Below are 18,665 nucleotides of genomic sequence, written 5' to 3' on the forward strand. Positions count from 1 at the left end.
TCAGATGCCAGCCTGATTGATCAACAAAGCAATTTAAAATTAACACCTTGAAAGGCAGATAAATGAACTGGCAACCAGAGTATTGGATATGAAGCACACTGGGTCAAATTTTTAAATGGTCATCAAGGCGGGACTGAAGGCAGAATTTCCCACAATTTTCCTCCACCAGCTTGTGGGCCAGTCTTCTGTGATGATTAATACCCCGGGCCATTTTCATTCAGGACCGTTTGAGGTTTGATTACTACCTATCCCCAAGGAGTGAGAGAATCATTAAGTCTAATAAACGGTATATGGAGGAAACACTCCACGTGCAAACTGAAAATTTTTTAGTCAGCATGCAGACCCCCACTTTCTAGGGGGGATATTAAAAATGAAGCTGAAATGCAGCCAATGGAAGAAGGCAACCTTGCAGTTTGAGACCATGGAGGGAGGAGCACGTGGTGCCGTGCCCCATCCAGCTGGGGAGACGCTTCCCATGCCATAGCGAATGAGCTAAAGCCGTAGTTGCTTGCTGTCAGTCGAGGTGATTGAGGACCATCCCCTAGAGCAGTGATCTTTTTGATGGTAAAATCTCATTGGGAGTGCCTTTATATTAAGCGTTCTCTGTTCCTTACCCACCCACCCCAATGAGCAGCTCCTGTCCCAGGCAGTGGAGCTCCTGAAGTCTTACTGTGAGGAATTTCCAGTGAGCATGGAGCTTTGGGAGTTTGTCTCCCTTCTGATTTGGAGGTGATTGCACCCTGACCAATAATTATCCAGCTCGTTAAGAATTGTGTTGGGCGTCAGGTACTGATCAGACATGATATCAGGACCTGGAAATGCACCCAACATTGGGATCCTAACAGAACAAATATTCTGCCCAATGTGTCAAACATTTTTGATGAGTTATGGAAGGAAGTATCTGGGAAGCTGGCAGGAAAATGTTGAAAATGAGAGAGTACCAATCAGACAGCAATATTTAATGCTTGCTTCGAGCAATTTCTTTCCTTTTATCTGTGTCTGTACGGCCTGTAAAGTCCAGAAGACAGGACACACTTTCAAAATGCTTTCAGCTTCTTTTGTTTCTCTTTATGCATTTGTACTTTGATGTTTGGTGATCTGAATAGCACTCAGTATGGAAGTAATGCTCTCTGTCCAACCTATTAAATCAGGAATTTACTGCAGAACAGGGAAATGATTTGTAATTATGAAAGAGGAATGTTGAATTGGGAAGTACGTCACATGAGTTATGTTTTAAAGATACATATTGTTCTGTTTTCAGTTTTGCAAAAGAAAGGTATTCAATTGTAAATAGTTAATTCAGTTGAAAAACGCATCAATGTGCATATCTATATGTATAATACTTGCTATATGGAATCCCTACAATGTGGAAACAAGCCATTTTGTCCAACAAGTCCACACTGACCCTCCAAAGAATATCCCAACGAGACCCATTCCCTTACCCTATTATTCTACATTTCCCCTGACTAATGCACCTAACCTACACATCCCTCAACACTATGGACAGTTTAGCATGGCCAGTCCACCTAATCTGCACTTCAGACTGTGGGAAGAAACCGGAGCACCCGGTGGAAACCCATGCAGACATAGGGAGAATGTACAAACTACACACAGACAGTCGCCAGAAGCTGGATTTGAACCCGGTCCCAGTGCTGTGAGGTAGCAGTGCTAACCACTGAGCCACTGTGCCACCTATATATTGCTGAAGAATTACCCTGGAAGAGTAAAATACTATAGAAATCTGAACAACAGATGAAGCTAGTGAGTTCCTGCTGCAGCTACACAGTAGCAATACAAAAGGTGTTGCTCCTGTGTAGCTGCAGCAGGAACTCACTAGCTTCATCTGTTGTACAGGATGCTTTGTCAAACCAAAATCACCCTTTGTCTACTGCACAAATGAGTCAAGTATATGAATTTCAATGCTGATGCTTTGCAGGTGGCTGTAGATCTCAACAACTGATGGATCATCTCAAACAGCGCCTCCCTTTGGCTGTTTGTAATTCGCAGAGTATTGACTACATTTGGTTAATTGTAAATGTTATATACAGGAATAAGTAGGCCAACGATAGACAAAGTGTTTGTATTGCCAAAGTGTTTTCTGAAAGCTATAATTTCCAAACTGAAAAGTGAAAGAATATGACAAAATCGGTTCGGATCTCTGACTTTCATTTAGCGAGATGTACGCTGAATTATTCCACTGATTGCGTGGATGAAATAGTGAACTATAGGGTTTGGAAGTCATACAGCGCAGAAACAGACCCTTTTAGTCCAGCTCATCTATGCTGACCATGTTTCCCAAACTAAACTAGCCCCATTTGCCTGCATTTGGCCCATATCCCTCGAAATCTTTTCCTATTCATGTACCTGTCCAAATGTTTTTTAAATGTTATAACGGTACCTGCATCTGTCGCTTCCCTTGGCAGTTCATTCCATATACAAACCACCCTCTGTGTAAAAAAAAAAGCTGCCCCTCAGGTCCCTATTCAATCTTTCTCTTCTCACCTTAAAATTATGCCCTCACTTGTTTTGAACTCCCCCACCCTGGGGAAAATATCTAACTAAGCTCCATAGAGCTAAGAGGAGAAAAAATTCAAAACAAGACATTATTCCAAGTGGTCAGACTTTAACAATAAGCAGGGGCTTCAGTATGGATCGATTCCTAGTGTGCTGGAATACTGAGAAGCACCCTGTCCTGATGGTAAGGACAATGCAGGGAAGAGCACCAGAGGGAATGTTCCTCAACTGCACAGAAGTGAGGATTTAGGGTACACTACTGTGTTGTGGTTCTGTTCGCCGAGCTGGGAATTTGTGTTGCAGATGTTTCGTCCCCTGTCTAGGTGACATCCTCAGTGCTTGGGAACCTCCTGTGAAGCACTTCTGTGATGTTTCCTCCGGCATTTATAGTGATTTGTACCTGCCGCTTCCGGTTGTCAGTTCCGGACAAATCACTATAAATGCCGGAGGAAACATCACACAGAAGCGCTTCACAGGAGGCTCCCAAGCACTGAGGATGTCATCTAGACAGGGGACGAAACAATTGCAACACAAATTCCCAGCTCGGCCAACAGAACCACAACAACGAGCACCCGAGCTACAAATCTTCTCCCAAACTTTGTACACTACTAGAAGGAGAAAACTGCTAGCATCATACAGAATGTTCTATGAGGTGCTGGAAGCATTGTTGAGGGATTTTACCACTTTGTCTGAAAGTATACAGGAGTTAGCATCTGGCTCATTGGCATACCTCAGATAACTGCAACCTGTAGTGTACTGAAGTCATTTCCAGAGACTTTGCAGATCGAAAGTTCATGTTCAACTCAAAGACAAAATGACAGCCATTTGCTGGTTCATTTCATGGGACAATTTCCTGACCTATCGGAGTCAACCTGCCTAGTTTAAATGTAAACAAAACCTGGCTACTATTTGTCAATCAGCATTAGCAGATTCTCCATGGCAACCTCTCTACCAATCAGACTCCACATGCCAACACTCTCTTCTCATACTGTATCAATGCTGGTTTTCCCCCTGAATTTGTATTCTTGTGAAATATTCTTTTGAGTGCAAAGTGAAAAGCACGGATCTTCACGTAACAAGGCCACGTTCAAGCATCACAGCTTTAGTTGAGGCTTAGATGATTACTTTACAGGATTTGAACAAATCTCCTGTTTGAAGAGGCAGACAGTTGGCATGGGCAGAATCGGTGAGGTTCGTGAAGTAGTCAGCCAACAGCTGTCTGCACTCCTGCAGAATGGTACGAGTATTGGAGCCCCCGCCCAGTGTAGTGGTATTTGTACAGTGAGAGCAGTGTTTGTTGACTATGTCAGTAGGCTTGCTCCTTCTGACAGTCAGTACCTGCCACTGTGCTAGCATCAGCTGGGATTGATGGTTGTAGCAGTAGCCATGGTGGAATGTTATGCATCTAGGTTATCAAAAGCTCAAACATCAAAAAGTCACCAACCACAATTGCCTTTAGCATGAGAAACAGCAATCTTTGAGCAGTTCGGATGTAAGTACAAGATCAGCATTGTGTGAGAAACAACTGTAAACAGCGAGAAATAATTGTAATAAATCATTTGTGTATGTGTTAAGGGAGTGAGGGGGATAGATTACAAAGATGCCATGTACTTCTGTATTTTCAATTTGGTTTCGGAGTGAGTTTGGATTCACATCATTATTTATGATGCTGGTAAACTTGGAAATAAGAGATGTAAACAAAGCTCTATGGTTCATTTCTAGAGGCAAGGAATTGAAAGCAGAGAAATTTTGCTAAACTTCTGTAGGTCATTGGTTTTGAGCACAGTGTTCATTTCCATAGTGGGAGATGCTGAAGAAGGTGCAAAAAAGACATAAAAAGTTATTACAAAAGTGGAGATAACAAATAGTCATCTAGTTGTACAGTTTTCTGGAAAATATACATTTTATTGAAGGTTTTTGTCTTGTACTGTGTAAGATGTTTCACAAGAATACAAATTTAAAGGGAAACCTAACTTTTCTGCTGTATGTGAGGAGAGTGTCGATTAGTTGGCAAGTGGAGTTTGGTGGAGACTTTTTTTTATTCATTAATGGGATGTAGGTGTCGTTGGCTGCACCAGCATTTATTACCCATCCCAATTGTCCTGGTGAAGGTGGTGATGAATTGCCTTCTTGAACTGCTGCAACTCTTCAGCTGTAGGTACAGCCATAGAGATCTGTTAATGCTGATTGACAGTTAACAGCCGGGCGTTGTTTAAATTTTGAACTGGGCAGGTTGGTTGATCAGGGCATTGACCTGAGAAATTAACCAGTGAATGGCTGTCACCTATTTTGTTGAGCTGAAACAGGAGCACTGCGTACACGAAGTCTTCTGTCTGGAATGAGAGCAAGACTGTCTGTATTAATGTATGTATAAAATTAAAACAGAGCTTGAATATTAATTGTTGATCAGCAGTAATATGTGCATTCTCCATTGCTCTACCTAGATCACATAGACTGAAGCTCCCATATTTACAGGGATGCAGAATGGGATGTGGAAGACTGACATACCAGGGTTATGAAGATCCCACTGATAGTTAACTCATTGTGGTCTCATTAGCACAAAGCCTTGTACCCAGCAGTCAATGAAATTGACAACCAGGCCAGTGGGTGGACGGGCAAGCAAACTAATGGCTAGGGGCTATATCCAGTGACTTGAGGCAGTATTCCTTGGCACTTAGAAAGGATTAACTGCACTGTAACTTGCAATCAGGGGTGTTGTCACAGTTGGGAGGGTTGGCAAGGCTGCCATTTGGAAACGCTAGTTGTGGAGGCTGAAAATTGCACCTGAAGTGAGTTGAAGGGCTGAATGGAGCATCCTGCTCCTCCTGGCCTCCGGGATTCTTAAGAGGCAGTTACAATGGAGTTGGTTTTGGATCCTGTTTGGGTCAGTTACTGGGAATCCTACAGTGCAGGCCACCCTCTCTTAGAACATAGAACAATACAGCACAGAACAGGCCCTTCGGCCTTCGATGTTGCGCCAACCCGTGAACTGTTCTCAACTTGTCCCCAACACTAACCCATCATCATCCGTGTGCTTATCCAAGGATTGATTAAATCTCCCTAATACGGCTGAGTTGACTACATTAGCAGGTCGGGCATTCATTACCCTTACCACTCTCTGCGTAAAGAACATGCCTCTGATGTCAGTCCTAAATCTATCTCTTCTCAATTTGTAGTTATGCCACCCACCCCGTATAAGCTGACGTCATCATCCTCGGAAAAAGACTTTCACTGTCTACCCTATCTAATCCTCTAGTCATCTTGTATGTCTCTATCAAATCCTCTCTTAGCCTTCTTCTTTCCAATGAGAACAGACCCAAGTCTCTCAGCCTTTCCTCACAAGACATTTCCTCCAGACCAGGCAACATCCTGGTAAATCTCCTCTGCACCTTTTCCAATGCATCCACATCCTTCCTGAAATACGGCGACCAAACTATACACAATATTCCAAGAGTGGCAGCATGAGCATTTTATATAGTTGCAGCATAATATTACGGCTCCGGAACTAAATCCCTCTACGAATGAAACCTGACACACCTTCTTAACAGCATTATCAACCTGGATGGCAACTTTCAGGGATCTATGTACGTGGACTCCAAGATCCCTCTGCACATCCACACTACCAAGAATCTTTCCATTGACCCAGTACTCTGCCTTCCTGTTATTCTTCCCAAAGTGCATCATCTCACATTTAGCTGTATTGAACTCCATTTGCCACCTCTCAGCCCAATTCTGCAGTTTATCTAAGTCCCCCTGCAACCTGTAACATTCTTCCAAACTGTCCACTACTCTACCGACTTTAGTGTTGTCTGCAAATTTACTAATCCATCCACCTATGCCTGTGTCTAAGTCATTTACGAAAATGACAAACAGTAGCGGTCCCAAAACAGATCCTTGAGGTACACCACTAGTAACCAGACTTCAGGCTGAATATTTTCCATCAATCACCACATTCTGCCTTCTTTCAGAAAGCCAGTTTCTAATCCAAACTACTAGATCACCCTCAATCCCATGCCCCTGCAGTTTCTCCAACAGCCTACCATGTGGAACCTTATCAAAGGCTTTACTGAAGTCCATGTATACCACGTCAACTGCCCTACCCTCCTCTACGTGCTTGGTAACCTTCTCAAAAACTCAGTGAGGTTTGTGAGACATGACCTGCCCTTGACGAAACCATGCTGACTATCACAAATCAAATTGTTGTTTGCTAGAAGATAATAATGTGTGTCAGCCGGCATGGTGGCACAGTGGTTAGCACTGCTGCCTCACAGTGCCAGAGACCTGGGTTCAAATCCCGCCTCGGGCAACTGTCTGTGTGGAGTTTGCACATTCTCCCCATGTCTGCATGAGTTTCCTCCGGGTGCTCCGGTTTCCTCCCACAGTCTAGAGATGTGCAGGTTAGGTGATTTGGCCATGCTAAATTACCTGTAGTGTTAGGTGTAGGGGAATGGGTCTTGGTGGGTTGCTCTTCGGAGGGTCAGTGTGGACTTGTGGGCCGAAGGGATTTTTTCCACACTGTAAGTAATACTTCTAATACTTTCCAAAACCTTTCCTACAACAGAAGTAAGGTTCACTGGTCTATAATTACCTGGGTCATCTCTGCTGCCCTTCTTGAACAAGGGCACAACATTTGCAATCCTCCAGTCCTCTTGTACTAAACATGTGGACAATGATAACTCAAATATCAAAGCCAAAGGCTCTGCTATCTCCTCCCAACTTCCCAGAGAATCCTCGGATAAATCCCATCTGACCTAGGGGACTTGTCTACTTTCACTCCTTCTAGAATTGATAACACCTGATCATAACTAACCTCAATCCTTTCTAGTCTAATATCTCGGACCTCATTCTCCTCTACACTATTCTCCTTTTTCTGAGTGAAAACCAATGAGAAATGTTCGTTTAGCACTTCTCCGATCTCCACAAAGTCCACACTCAACTTCCCACTTCTGTCTTTGACTGGCCCTATTCCTACCCTAGTCATTCTTTTATTCCTCCCATACCCAAAGAAAGCTTTAGGGTCCTCCCTTATTCTATTTGCTAAAGACTGCTCGTGTCCTCTCTTTGCTCTTCTTAACTCCCTCTCTCTTCCTAGCTGATCTTTAACTCTCTATCGCCTCATCTGAACCACCTTGCCTCATCAACACATAAGCCTCCTTCTTCTGCTTAACAATAGATGTAATTTCTGTAGTAAACCATGGTTCCCTTACCTTATCACTTCCTCCCTAGGGACATACCAATCAAGGACAGGCAATATCTGTTCCTTAAACCAGCTCCACATTTCCGTTGTCTGCATCCCCTGCATTTTGCTACCTCATTCTATGCATCCTAACTCTTGCCTAATCGCATTACAACTGCCCTTGCCCCATCGATAACTCTTGACCTGTGGCATGTACTTATCCCTTTCCATCGCTAAACTAAACGTAACTGAATTATGGTCACTCTCTCCAAAGTGCTCACCTACCACTAAATCAAACACCTGGCCTGGTTCATTACCAAGCACCAGATCTAGTGTGGCCTCTCCCCTTGGTGGCCCTTCTACATACTGTGTCAGGAAACCCTCCTGTACACATTGGACAAAAACTGATCCATCCGACTTACTAGATTTATAGCATTTCCAGTCAATGTTGGGGAAGTTACAGTCCCCCATAATGACCATCCTGTTCCTTTCATTCCTGCTGAGAATAGTTTTACCAATCCTCTCCTCCACCTCCCTGGAACTCTGCAGAGGCCTATATTAAAAAAAAACTCCAAGCAGTGTTACCCCTTCACTCCTGTTTCTAACCTCAGCCCACACTGCCTCAGCAGAGGAGCCCTTGTCAAATGTTCTCTCAGCCACTGTTATACTATCCTTGACTAACAAGGCCACACACCCCCCCTCATTTACCACCTTGCCTGTTCTTAATGAAAGATCTAAACCCCGGAACTTGCAACATCCGTTCCTCACCCTGCTCTATCAATGTCTCCAAAATGGCCACAACACCGAAGTCCCAGGTACTTATCCGTGCTGCAAGCTCACCTACCTTATTTCGGATATTTCTGGCATTGACGTAGACACACTTCAAACCAGTTTGTTGTTTGCCAGCACATTCCTGTGACCCTGAAATCCTATCCTTGTCCTCCCTACTCTCATCCTCCTGTGCACCGCAACTACACCTCAAGTTCCCATTCCCCCTACTGAGCTAGTTTAAATCCACCTGAATAGCACCGGCAAATTTCCCACCCAGGATATTAGTGCCCCTCTGGTTCAAATGAAGACCGTCCTGTTTGTACAGGTCCCACCCTCCCCAGAATGAGCTCCAATTATCCAAGTAACTGAAACCCTCCCTCCTGCACCAGCCTTGCAGCCACGTGTTTAGCTGATATCTCTCTCTATTCCTTGCATCGCTATCACGTGGCATGGGAAACAAACCAGAGATAACAACTCTGTTTGTTCTAGCTCTCAGCTTCCACCCTAGCTCCCTGAAATCCTGCCTTTCATCCCTGTCCCTCTTTTTATCTATGTCATTGGTCTCTACATGGAGCATGACTTGAGGCTCTCCCCTCAGGACCCCAAAGATAAAATCCGAGACATCACGGACCCTGGCACCTGGGAGGCAACACACCAACCGTGAGTCTCGTTCGTTCCCAACAATCCTTCTATCTGACCCTCTAACTATTGAGTCCCCAATGACTAACACTCTCCTCCTTTCCCTCCATCCCTTCTGCGCAACAGGGACAGGCTCTGTGCCAGAGACCTGGGCCCCACTGCTTACCCCTGGTAAGTCGTCCACCTCAACAGTATCCAAAAAGGTACACATGTTTTTCTGGGGAGCGACCACAGGGGATCTGTCCACTGACTTTTTCTTTCCCCCCTTCGAACAGTCACCCAGCTTTCTTTATGCCTAGGAGTAACCACTTCCCTGTAACTCTTATCTATCACAGCCCCTGTCTCCCGAATGATCCGAAGAAAACACTGACTTATATAGATGGATGGAAATAAATAAAATAAGAAGTCCCTCCTTTCCCAGAAACCTCTGCTCTTTGCCTTCAAATATAAAAGCTCAAATCAGTGACTCACCGCTCCCGGCAGGATCCTGGTCAAAGCTCCCGACTTTCGAGTTGTTGCTGCCCTGAAAAGTGTTAAATTTCAGTTGTGGTACAGATTATGTCAACGGGCATTGAATTTGGTCACTAACTTTGAAATTAGATCGTGCATTTTATTGGAGCCTCATTCAAGGTCTGATTTCTGCATTTTAGAAAATGAAGGCTGGGGCTAGGATAAAGTTGTTTGAATTTAAATTAGCTTTATTGTCACCCGTACTCTCATGAATACAGTGAAAAGTTTACAAGTTGCCACTTAGGGCGCCATTTTAGATACAAAGGTACCTAAGTACAGAATCTTGGTGTAAAGCAGAAACATAAGAAAAATGAAATTTTGAAAAGTTAAACATTGCAGTCCTTCTTATTAAAAAGTAGAAGAACAAAGAAGCATAGTTTCTGGTGTCTGGCCAGGCTGGGCAGGCATTCCTCACAAGGACATGACCCCCCCCCACCCCACTCCATGCTTGGCTTTGCCCAGTACTGCCTGCTCTCGCTCTCTCCACCAGTGGCTCATGCTGCCTGCTTTCACTGCCTTGCAACCTGTTCTTGCTATTGCTGCCACCCCAGGCTGCCTGCTATCACTTCCAGGGACCCCTCATGAGGCCATGTGGGGTGTGTTTTTCCCCATGGCAGGCTCTATCTCCTCAGTGATGATCTCCTCTGCGCTGTACAAACTTGCACCTGACATAATGGCTGATGCTGGTATGTATGATACCCGAGAATCATCATATATGAGCCCTGGGATCATCACTGGATCCCAGGTCACATGCTGTTCGGGAGAGCAGTTGGATGTCAGCGGAGGGGTATGTTGGAGGCTGGCATCAAGAGCAGGGTGTACCTCTCAGTGCCAGACCTCCAATCAGGAACTCCGTGCCTTTGAACAAGGAACTCTCTTTGGGATCCTGCAAGCAACCTCACAGAGATTTGTACGTTGGGCCCTAGTGTTAGGATGATGATGGATATTAATTGCCCACTTATAGGCCTTAACTAATGTTGAGGTAGAAAAGCCATCAATGGATCTTCTTGCCATGACTTATTCTGGGTGGAAAGCAGGAAAGCAGCAGGGTCCCAACTTGTCTTTCCAACAGCACCATCAAACTGCCCATGGAGGAGGCATTAAATGCCTCTTAAAGAGTAGCATTGGATCTGTTGTGATTCTGCTTTCATTGGAAGTGCTGTTTGTATATTTGTTGTGGTTATGAGCTCTCGCACAGTCTCTGTCCTTTCTCATCCTAGCTGGTCATGCTGTCCTTTGTCGTCTTTCTTTTGCCATCCAGCCACTCCAGACCACCCAGGACTGGAGCTAAATGGTTTTAAATTCAAGTGCCAGTCCAGCACCAGCAAATGTTTCCAAAAGAGAAAATGCTGGAAATCTCAGCAGGTCTAGCAGCATCTGTAAGGAGAGAAAAGAGCTGACGTTTCGAGTCTAACTGACCCTCTGTCAAAACCAGCTTGGTTTCAGATTCCAGCATCTGCTGTAATTTGCTTTCACCAGCAAATGTTTGACGGCCTGACTTCAGTAGTCAGCAGTGAACAACAGGCACTGTCTTTTCATTATCCTATGGATCTGTATAATAGGCCTGACTCTCCCAGCCCAGACACACCGGCTGAGCCGAGGCCCCATGTCCGCAGATAGGCCCGGGTGCCTGAAGGAGGGGAAGCAATGTCAAAAGGGAAGGACGGCGATTGGTACATCTGGAGGAGTGTCCGATGGGGAACAGGAAGTATAGAAATCATGCAACCAACGGTCTGTGGCTCTAGCTCGGACATGGAGGTCGCGGGAGTGGCAGCGACAGAGGACCAAACCCGAGACCTCCAAGCCTGTTACAGAGACCCAGGAGCCTGCTTCAGACACTCCAGCTGATGTCAAGCAGTGGAGGAGGAACATAAAGAAGAGAGAAAGATGAACTCTTGCAACTTGTTTCAAGATTGCGCCAGAGTGTAGCTGCACTTTGCATATACCACACGAAAAACACTTTTCACTGTACAGTAGCGCCTCGACTTATAAACTTAATTCGTTCCGGGACCCGGTTCGCAAACTGAATCAATTTTTCCCATTGTTCGGACAGCGTAAGAATGCTTGGATGTAACAACGAACGCTGCTCACAGCTCACTCGCCAAAGACGAACTGAATGAGATCACACGGGGCCAGAGAGCTTTTGCGTTCCACAAGCACGTAGCAAAGCAGAACAATGAAACCACGTGGTCGCACACGGGCTTTTTGCGTCCGTACCTTGAATTTCGTACGTACGTTGAAGCAAATTTTTACGTACAATCCTGTTCGTAAACTGATTTATTCATGAACGGGGTCGTTCGTATGTCGAGGCGCTACTGTATTTGTATATATATGTGACATTAAATCTAAATCACATCAAATCCATAGATGTTTGAATGCTTTAAGCAGCAACATTCAGTCATTTGTTTGCAGCATGCTGCCCTCTACAGGCTGTCTGGAAACTACAGAAATAGCAAGTGGCAATGTGCCTGTGAAGGCAGAGCGACTGTAGATTGAAGGATTCACAGTCAGACATGTAGACTGGATAAGTTTTTGGATGTGAGGTTGAGAATATTAAACTCCCGACATCAGTAGGCCATTAGCCATTGTGAGATGATGCATAAAAGTGAATGGAATTTGGTGTAGGTTAGAATATTGGTAGTGGAATTCATGAAGAGCTGAAAATTTATTAAGAGCTGAAAAAAAAGAGCAAGGGAATACTCAAACCTGGAGCCAAGTAAAACTTGGCCAAGTGTCTCAACATAAGAAGAGTTGAGGCAGAGTCACAGACGAGCTATTTAAAGTGACCATGCTTAAAATTTCGTTGAGTAGTCTGTCTTCTTTATTGAGCAAAATAGTTGTATGTGCACATTGGTTCTCTGCGAAATGTACGATGCTTTTCATGAGACTTCCAGTTGCATTGTGTTTGCACTTGACATTTGTGCTCTTTTGCATCAAGTTTCTTCTCAGAGATTTTCTAAACTTTAATTCTGAAATGAATCACACCATCCATGCTATTGTAAAACTATTATGTATTCTTATTTTCAGCACTGTCACAAATTTACATATATAATTAACTGTATCAGAGCTGAGCCTTCTTGCACACTGTAGTAGTACCTTTAATGGAATTACACTGTAAGGTGGGACATTTGGTAATCAGAATTACCATTAGCCTTGTGTAACACCGTGGAGTTTTAGATTAGATTACTTACAGTGTGGAAACAGGCCCTTCGGCCCAACAAGTCCACACCGACCCGCCAAAGCGCAACCCACCCATACCCCTACATTTAGGGGTCTATGTCTGAATATGCAATGGCAGCTGTGGCCTCATAGTGCTGGCAGTTCCCACATCTTTGCTATCCGCAAGACCCCACACAGGTTTGTTAGCAACGCCACAGTCCAGGTGTACTGATGCTGAACAGTGAAAGTGGGTCTCTGGGTTGGAGGGGAGATGGAGACTGTGGAATTCATGTCAAACTTGGGGTCTGAACCTCCAAAGAAAAGGTGAGTTTTAAAAAGATGTTATGGGAAAAGAAAACCACTGATGGTAGATAACGGACTTGCCTGGGTGGAGTGTCCCTACCCTGCCCCCACCTTTGCACAGCCCAGCAGGCTTCACAGCAGATTACAACCTGCATGTAACACTGGCTCAGATCCTCACCATTCACATGCCACTCAGAGGGAACATTCCCTTTACCTGTACATTTGGGATGGAGAAGTAGAAACCCTAAGAAAACAGATGTTTATATTTACCTTGGGGTTCGCCACACAGTTGGGTGCCTCTGTGTAAGCATTTTACTTTCTGAGGATAGTTATTTTAGTTAGTAGTCAAACAGTAAATATAAAACTGGTATGTGTATTTATTTTCAAGGAGGTCCTTCAGTTTATCTCATTCTCCATCGCATCTTTGGAAACCACCAAGTAGATGTTCAAGTGTAAGCAGTTTGGTCAGCAACTACTCACAAGTAAGTATCAAAATTATAAGCTGATATATGCACTTTGCAGAGATAATTAAACATTGCTGAATAGTACTGTTATTACTGATCTTCTCTTACTCTGATGGTAATCATCAATTTTTCTCTAACATTATGATGATCTACCATGTATTTGTTAATTTAAGTGAAACTCTACCTTAGTACACTTTATGCATTCATAAGAAATAGGAGTAGGAGTAGGTCATTTGGCCGTATAAGCCTGCCCAGCAATTCACTGAGATCATGGTTGATCAACTCCAGGCCTCAACTTCTCTAACTCCCCTTGAAATCCTTTCAATCTTCGAGTCTCCACAATCTTCTGGAGTAGAAAACTTCAGAACTCCATACCCTCTGGGAAAAGAAATTCTTTCATGGCTCCATTTTAAATGAGTGTCCTATTATTCTTTAACTTTGTCCACTACTGAAGAATCCCTCACTGGTGGAAGCATCTTTTCAACTTTTATCCAATCAAACCACCACAGAAAGTTTTGTGTTTCAATATGATCACCTCTCATTCTTTTAAATTCAAATTCTAATGTTTGAACCTTTGATTTCAGAATGTGGGTCTTGCTAACAAGATTGCATTTATATCCCACATCTGAGTAGACGGTATGATGAAGGGGGACTGACTGAAGGCGCATATAGGCCAGATCAGGCAAGGATGGCTGATTTCCTTCCCTCAGGGATTTTAGGGAACCACTTGATAAGCTGGGGAATGGTGAGAACTATTTGATTTTTTTTTGTTAATAATCATCCTGCACCCATTTAGGGCCCATTTGTTCATTTGGATTTGAGGTTTGTTTTCTGAAAAAGTAAGTTATATTGATTAAAGTTGCACCAAAGTTGTTTGCTATAACATAACTAATATCCAGATTCCATCTTTGTGTAGGCTCCAGACTCTTTATTGAATCCAGAGATAAACAACCCATTGATCACGGAGCAGCTGGAAACCTTTGATGAGTTACGTGCTGAACTTGATCAGTCTGATATAAAGCAGAGGGAGATGCAAGAGAAGATCCAGCAAATGGAACTGGAGAAGGAACAGTTACAAAGGACAATAGCTTTGAATGAGCAAACTGCAGAAGCTATGAAGAAATCAACTGCTCATACCATGGAAGAAAATCATAAACTGAGGCAGATGTTGGAAGAGTTGAATCAGAATTTTGCAGGTTCTGCTTTTGCTCAAGGAATTGTTAAGGAATTTCAAAAATCATTGCAGATTTTAGAAGACGGTTCCATTGAAAAACAGAAGGAGCTTCAGAGGAAGGTTTTGGAGCTAGAAGACTGTACAACAAAGTTTCAGTCATTAACACAAGAACTGGAGAGGATCAGGATTTCTGAAGAGGCCAAAACTGGCATTGTTAATGAGCTTCAGACCAAGCTAACTGCAGCGGAACAAAAGAATGCAGAGCTGCTCGCGAGGATAGATAGTATTTTGACTGAAAAGGGGCAACTAACAGCAACCCACTATGATTCGGCACAGAAGATCCAGGAGCTTCTTGACAAGCTGAATGAGGCTGAGTGGGAGGAAATTGGCTTGCAGAGATTAAGCAGTATACAGCAGTCTCAGCTGAACAAGTTAAAAAATGATTTGGAATCAAAAGAGACCTTAATAAATGAGCTTGAGTTGAAGCTACAAGAGGCAGCTTCGAATCTTCAGGAGAAAAATGCTATGCTTACAAACAAAGATGAAGAGATAGAAAGTACCCTGAATAAGTTGAAAGAAGTTAAAAATGTACAAGAAATGGACACTACGGATCTTGAATCAGGGCAGAAGTCTGTTCAGGAATTGAGAAAAGAGCAAGAAGAAATGCAAATCAGATATGAAGAATTAAAGATCACTTTTGAGGAACAAACCAACACTCTTTCCAACAATCTGAAAGCCAAAGAATCGGAATTATCTGCTGCTCATAACCAGGTACAAAATCTTCTGGAGATTCAGAATACGCTTTTAGGTGAGAAAGAAGATCTTACAAAAAAAACGCAAGATTTAGAAGAAATGCTCGCCAAACTGAAGACTAGGACAGAAGATCTTAATGTTGAATATCAGAAATTGAAAGTTGAGGGCGAGAAACGTCACCAGGTTGTGCAGAAACATGTTGAAAGAGAGGAAGAGTTGGAGAAGATGTGTTTAACTCTTGAAACTGAGATAGACAAATTGAATGCATCAGAGATGCAATTGCAGGGCCAAATAGCGGATACTATGGTGACAGTGGATGAAAAAGAAACAAGGTTAAGGGAAGAAAACAGGCAGTTAAATGAGAAACTGCAATGTGCTCTCAGGCAGGTTAAGAGAGCAGAAGCAAAGCTGGAAAAGAATCAGGTGGAATTTGATGATCTGAAAGCAGAAAAAAATAAATTGGACGACTGCTTGCTAAACCTCCAAGTACGTTGCCAGGCTAAGGGAGAACTGATTTCAGACCTGCAGAATAAATTGGTTGAATCAAAGCAGAATGAACATGCATTTGTTTCCCTACTAGATCAGAAGGAAGGTGCTTTGCTTGAAAAGGTTAGCGCAATAACGGAGTTTTCTGAAAAGATTGAGAAAAGTCAGGTAGCTTTTGAGGCTTTGGAGAAAGAAAAGTTGAATCTTGAGAGTAACTTTAAGCAGCAGATGGCACTTTCAGAAAGCCTAGTACTTGAGCAAAATGCAGTAGTGGAAGCTCAGCTACAGGCAAGAGATCTTCAGGAGAAAGAAATGCAGGAGATAAATGCAAAATTAGTTTCAACTAAAAATCAGCTTGAAATCCAGCAGGCAGAAGTGACCAGGTTCAAGGCAGAGAGCGAAGAGCTCAAGTCAAAGCTTAAACAGGCACTCGAGGAAAAGGAAAGTATATGCAGTAATCTAAAACTTGCAGTATCTTCCAAGGAAGAATACAGAGCTTTGGTTCAAAATCTAAAAGAACAGATACAATCAATCAATCATGATCATGCTGAGAAACTCTTGCTGATTAAAGAAAAAGAAGATTGCCTTAAAAATGAAAGGGAGAAGTCAGTGCAACAGGTAATTGAACTTGAGGAACAACTTGTGACTGCTAAGGAAGAGTTGTCCCAGCTGAAACAATATATTGAAAAGATTGATCTTGAAAGTGTGGAGACCAAAGATCTACTCCACAGGATGAACACTGAAATTGCGGAACTTGGTATGCAGATTTGTACACTCAGTGCAGAAAAAGCTGACGCTGAGAAGAAATATATTGAAGTTTCTCAACAGCAAATAGCATTCTGCGAGGAGGTCAAAGCAGAACAAAACCAACTGAATCTTGATGTTTCCAAACTCAAGAGTGAGAAGGAACAGCTGCTGGAAGAGTTAAGGAGATCGAAAGAGTCAGAAGCAACTGTCAAAGAGCTGCAGAGAAATCTAGCACAAGCCCAACAGCAAGCAAAGGGCTGCCAAGAAGCTGCAAGAGAAGAATTGTCTGCAGTCAAATTTCAGATGAGTGGAGAGATGATGGATTATCAGAATAAACTAAAGGTGATGACACAGTATTTATCTTTTGTTCTATAAAGGAAAATTTTTTTTTTAGCACTTCTTCCCCGGACTTCATGTTACCAGTAATGGACAGCCTATACCCAGCTTACAAAGGTATTGTTAAGAGCTCTTGTGGTGCAGTAGTAGTGTCCCTACCTCTCTGGGCCAGAAGGCCTGGGTATTTAGGTCTGCCTGCACCAGATATCATAGAATCCTACAATGCAGATTGAGGCCCTTCGGCCCATCAGGCCTGCACCAATCCTCTGAAGACCATCCCACGCTATCCCTATGACCCCATATTTAATCCATGTAGCCTACACAATACAGACAATTTCCCATGGTCAATCTACCTGACCTGCACATCTTTGGACTGTGGGAGGAAATCGCAGCACCCGAAGAAAACCCATGCAGGCACAGAGAATGTGCAAACTCCTGGCATGCCAGTTTCCCAAGGCTAGAATCAAACTCCTGTCCCTGAGGTAGCAGTGCTAACCACTGGGCCACCTTCATGTCATATCATGTCTGAATGGGTTGACCAAATGTATTTAGGCCCAGCTTGTACTGATGTAAGCCATGTGCTTGGAGATGAGTGGTAACATTCTGATGGAAGGCTTATGAATTTCAACTTTCTTACTCCTCGGATGCTGCTTGACTTGCTGTGTTTTGTCAGCACCATGCTTTTCAACTATGAATGATAACAGCCTGTTGATTTTGTCTATTCTGCCTGACTATGGGAAAAGCCTTTCTCAGCCTCCCCTACTTTAAATAGCTTGTCATTTTATCATTTAATAATTTTACCAATGTATTAGTATCCTTTCTATCTGCATGTGTTCCTTGTTCAGGTTAGCTGTCATTTGTTCCAGCGTCAGATGTCAATGATTAGAATTGCTTTCCTGAATTTTCCATTGGATTAATGAAACTTGTCATTTCCTAATTAGGATCAAGTTTCATTATAAATGTAATTATTGCATTCACTTTACCAAAGGATATTTTGAAGAAGTAACAAAGAGGATTGATGAGGGCGGAGCGGTAGATGTGATTATATGGACATCAGTAAGGTGCTTGACAAGGTTCCCCATGAGAGACTGGTTAGCAATGTTAGATCTCATGGAATACAGGGAGAACTAGCCATTTGGTTATAGAACTGGCTCAAAGGTAGAAGACAGATGGTGGTGGTAGAGGATTGCTTTTCAGACTGGAGGCCTGTGACCAGTGGAGTGCCACAAGGATTGCTACTGGGTCCACTATATTTCATCATTTATATAAATGATTAGGATGTGAGCATAAGAGATATTGTTAGTAAGTTTTCAGATAACACCAAAATTGGAGGTGTAGTGGATAGCGAGGAAGGTTACCTCAGATTATAGCGGGATCTTGATCAGATGGGTCAATGGGCTGAGAAGTGGCAGATGGGGTTTAATTTAGATAAATGCAAGGTGCTGCATTTTGGCAAAGTAAATCTTAGCAGGACCTATACACTTAATGCTAACGTCCAAGGAAGTGTTGCTGAACAAAGAGACCTTGAAGTGCAGGCTCATAGCTTCTTGAAAGTGGAGTCACAGTCCAAGGATAGTGAAGAAGGTGTTTAGTATGCTTTCCTTTATTGGTCAGAGCATTGAGTACAGTAGTT

General features: G+C 43.2%; 1 protein-coding gene across 4 annotated transcripts in view; it reads left to right on the forward strand.

The window, feature by feature from the left end:
* Positions 1-18,665, forward strand: part of fyco1a (FYVE and coiled-coil domain autophagy adaptor 1a) — a 184,700-nt gene that overhangs the window by 28,520 nt on the left and 137,515 nt on the right. For all 4 annotated transcript variants that reach the window (XM_060850197.1, XM_060850196.1, XM_060850198.1 and 1 more), the window contains 2 exons: positions 13,461-13,554; positions 14,453-17,038. In XM_060850197.1, the coding sequence (XP_060706180.1) occupies positions 13,461-13,554; positions 14,453-17,038 (2,680 nt within the window). The remainder of the gene's footprint in view (positions 1-13,460; positions 13,555-14,452; positions 17,039-18,665) is intronic.

Source organism: Hemiscyllium ocellatum, chromosome 34, assembly GCF_020745735.1.
Source record: "Hemiscyllium ocellatum isolate sHemOce1 chromosome 34, sHemOce1.pat.X.cur, whole genome shotgun sequence".
In the NCBI taxonomy this organism is placed as follows: Eukaryota; Metazoa; Chordata; class Chondrichthyes; order Orectolobiformes; family Hemiscylliidae; genus Hemiscyllium; species Hemiscyllium ocellatum.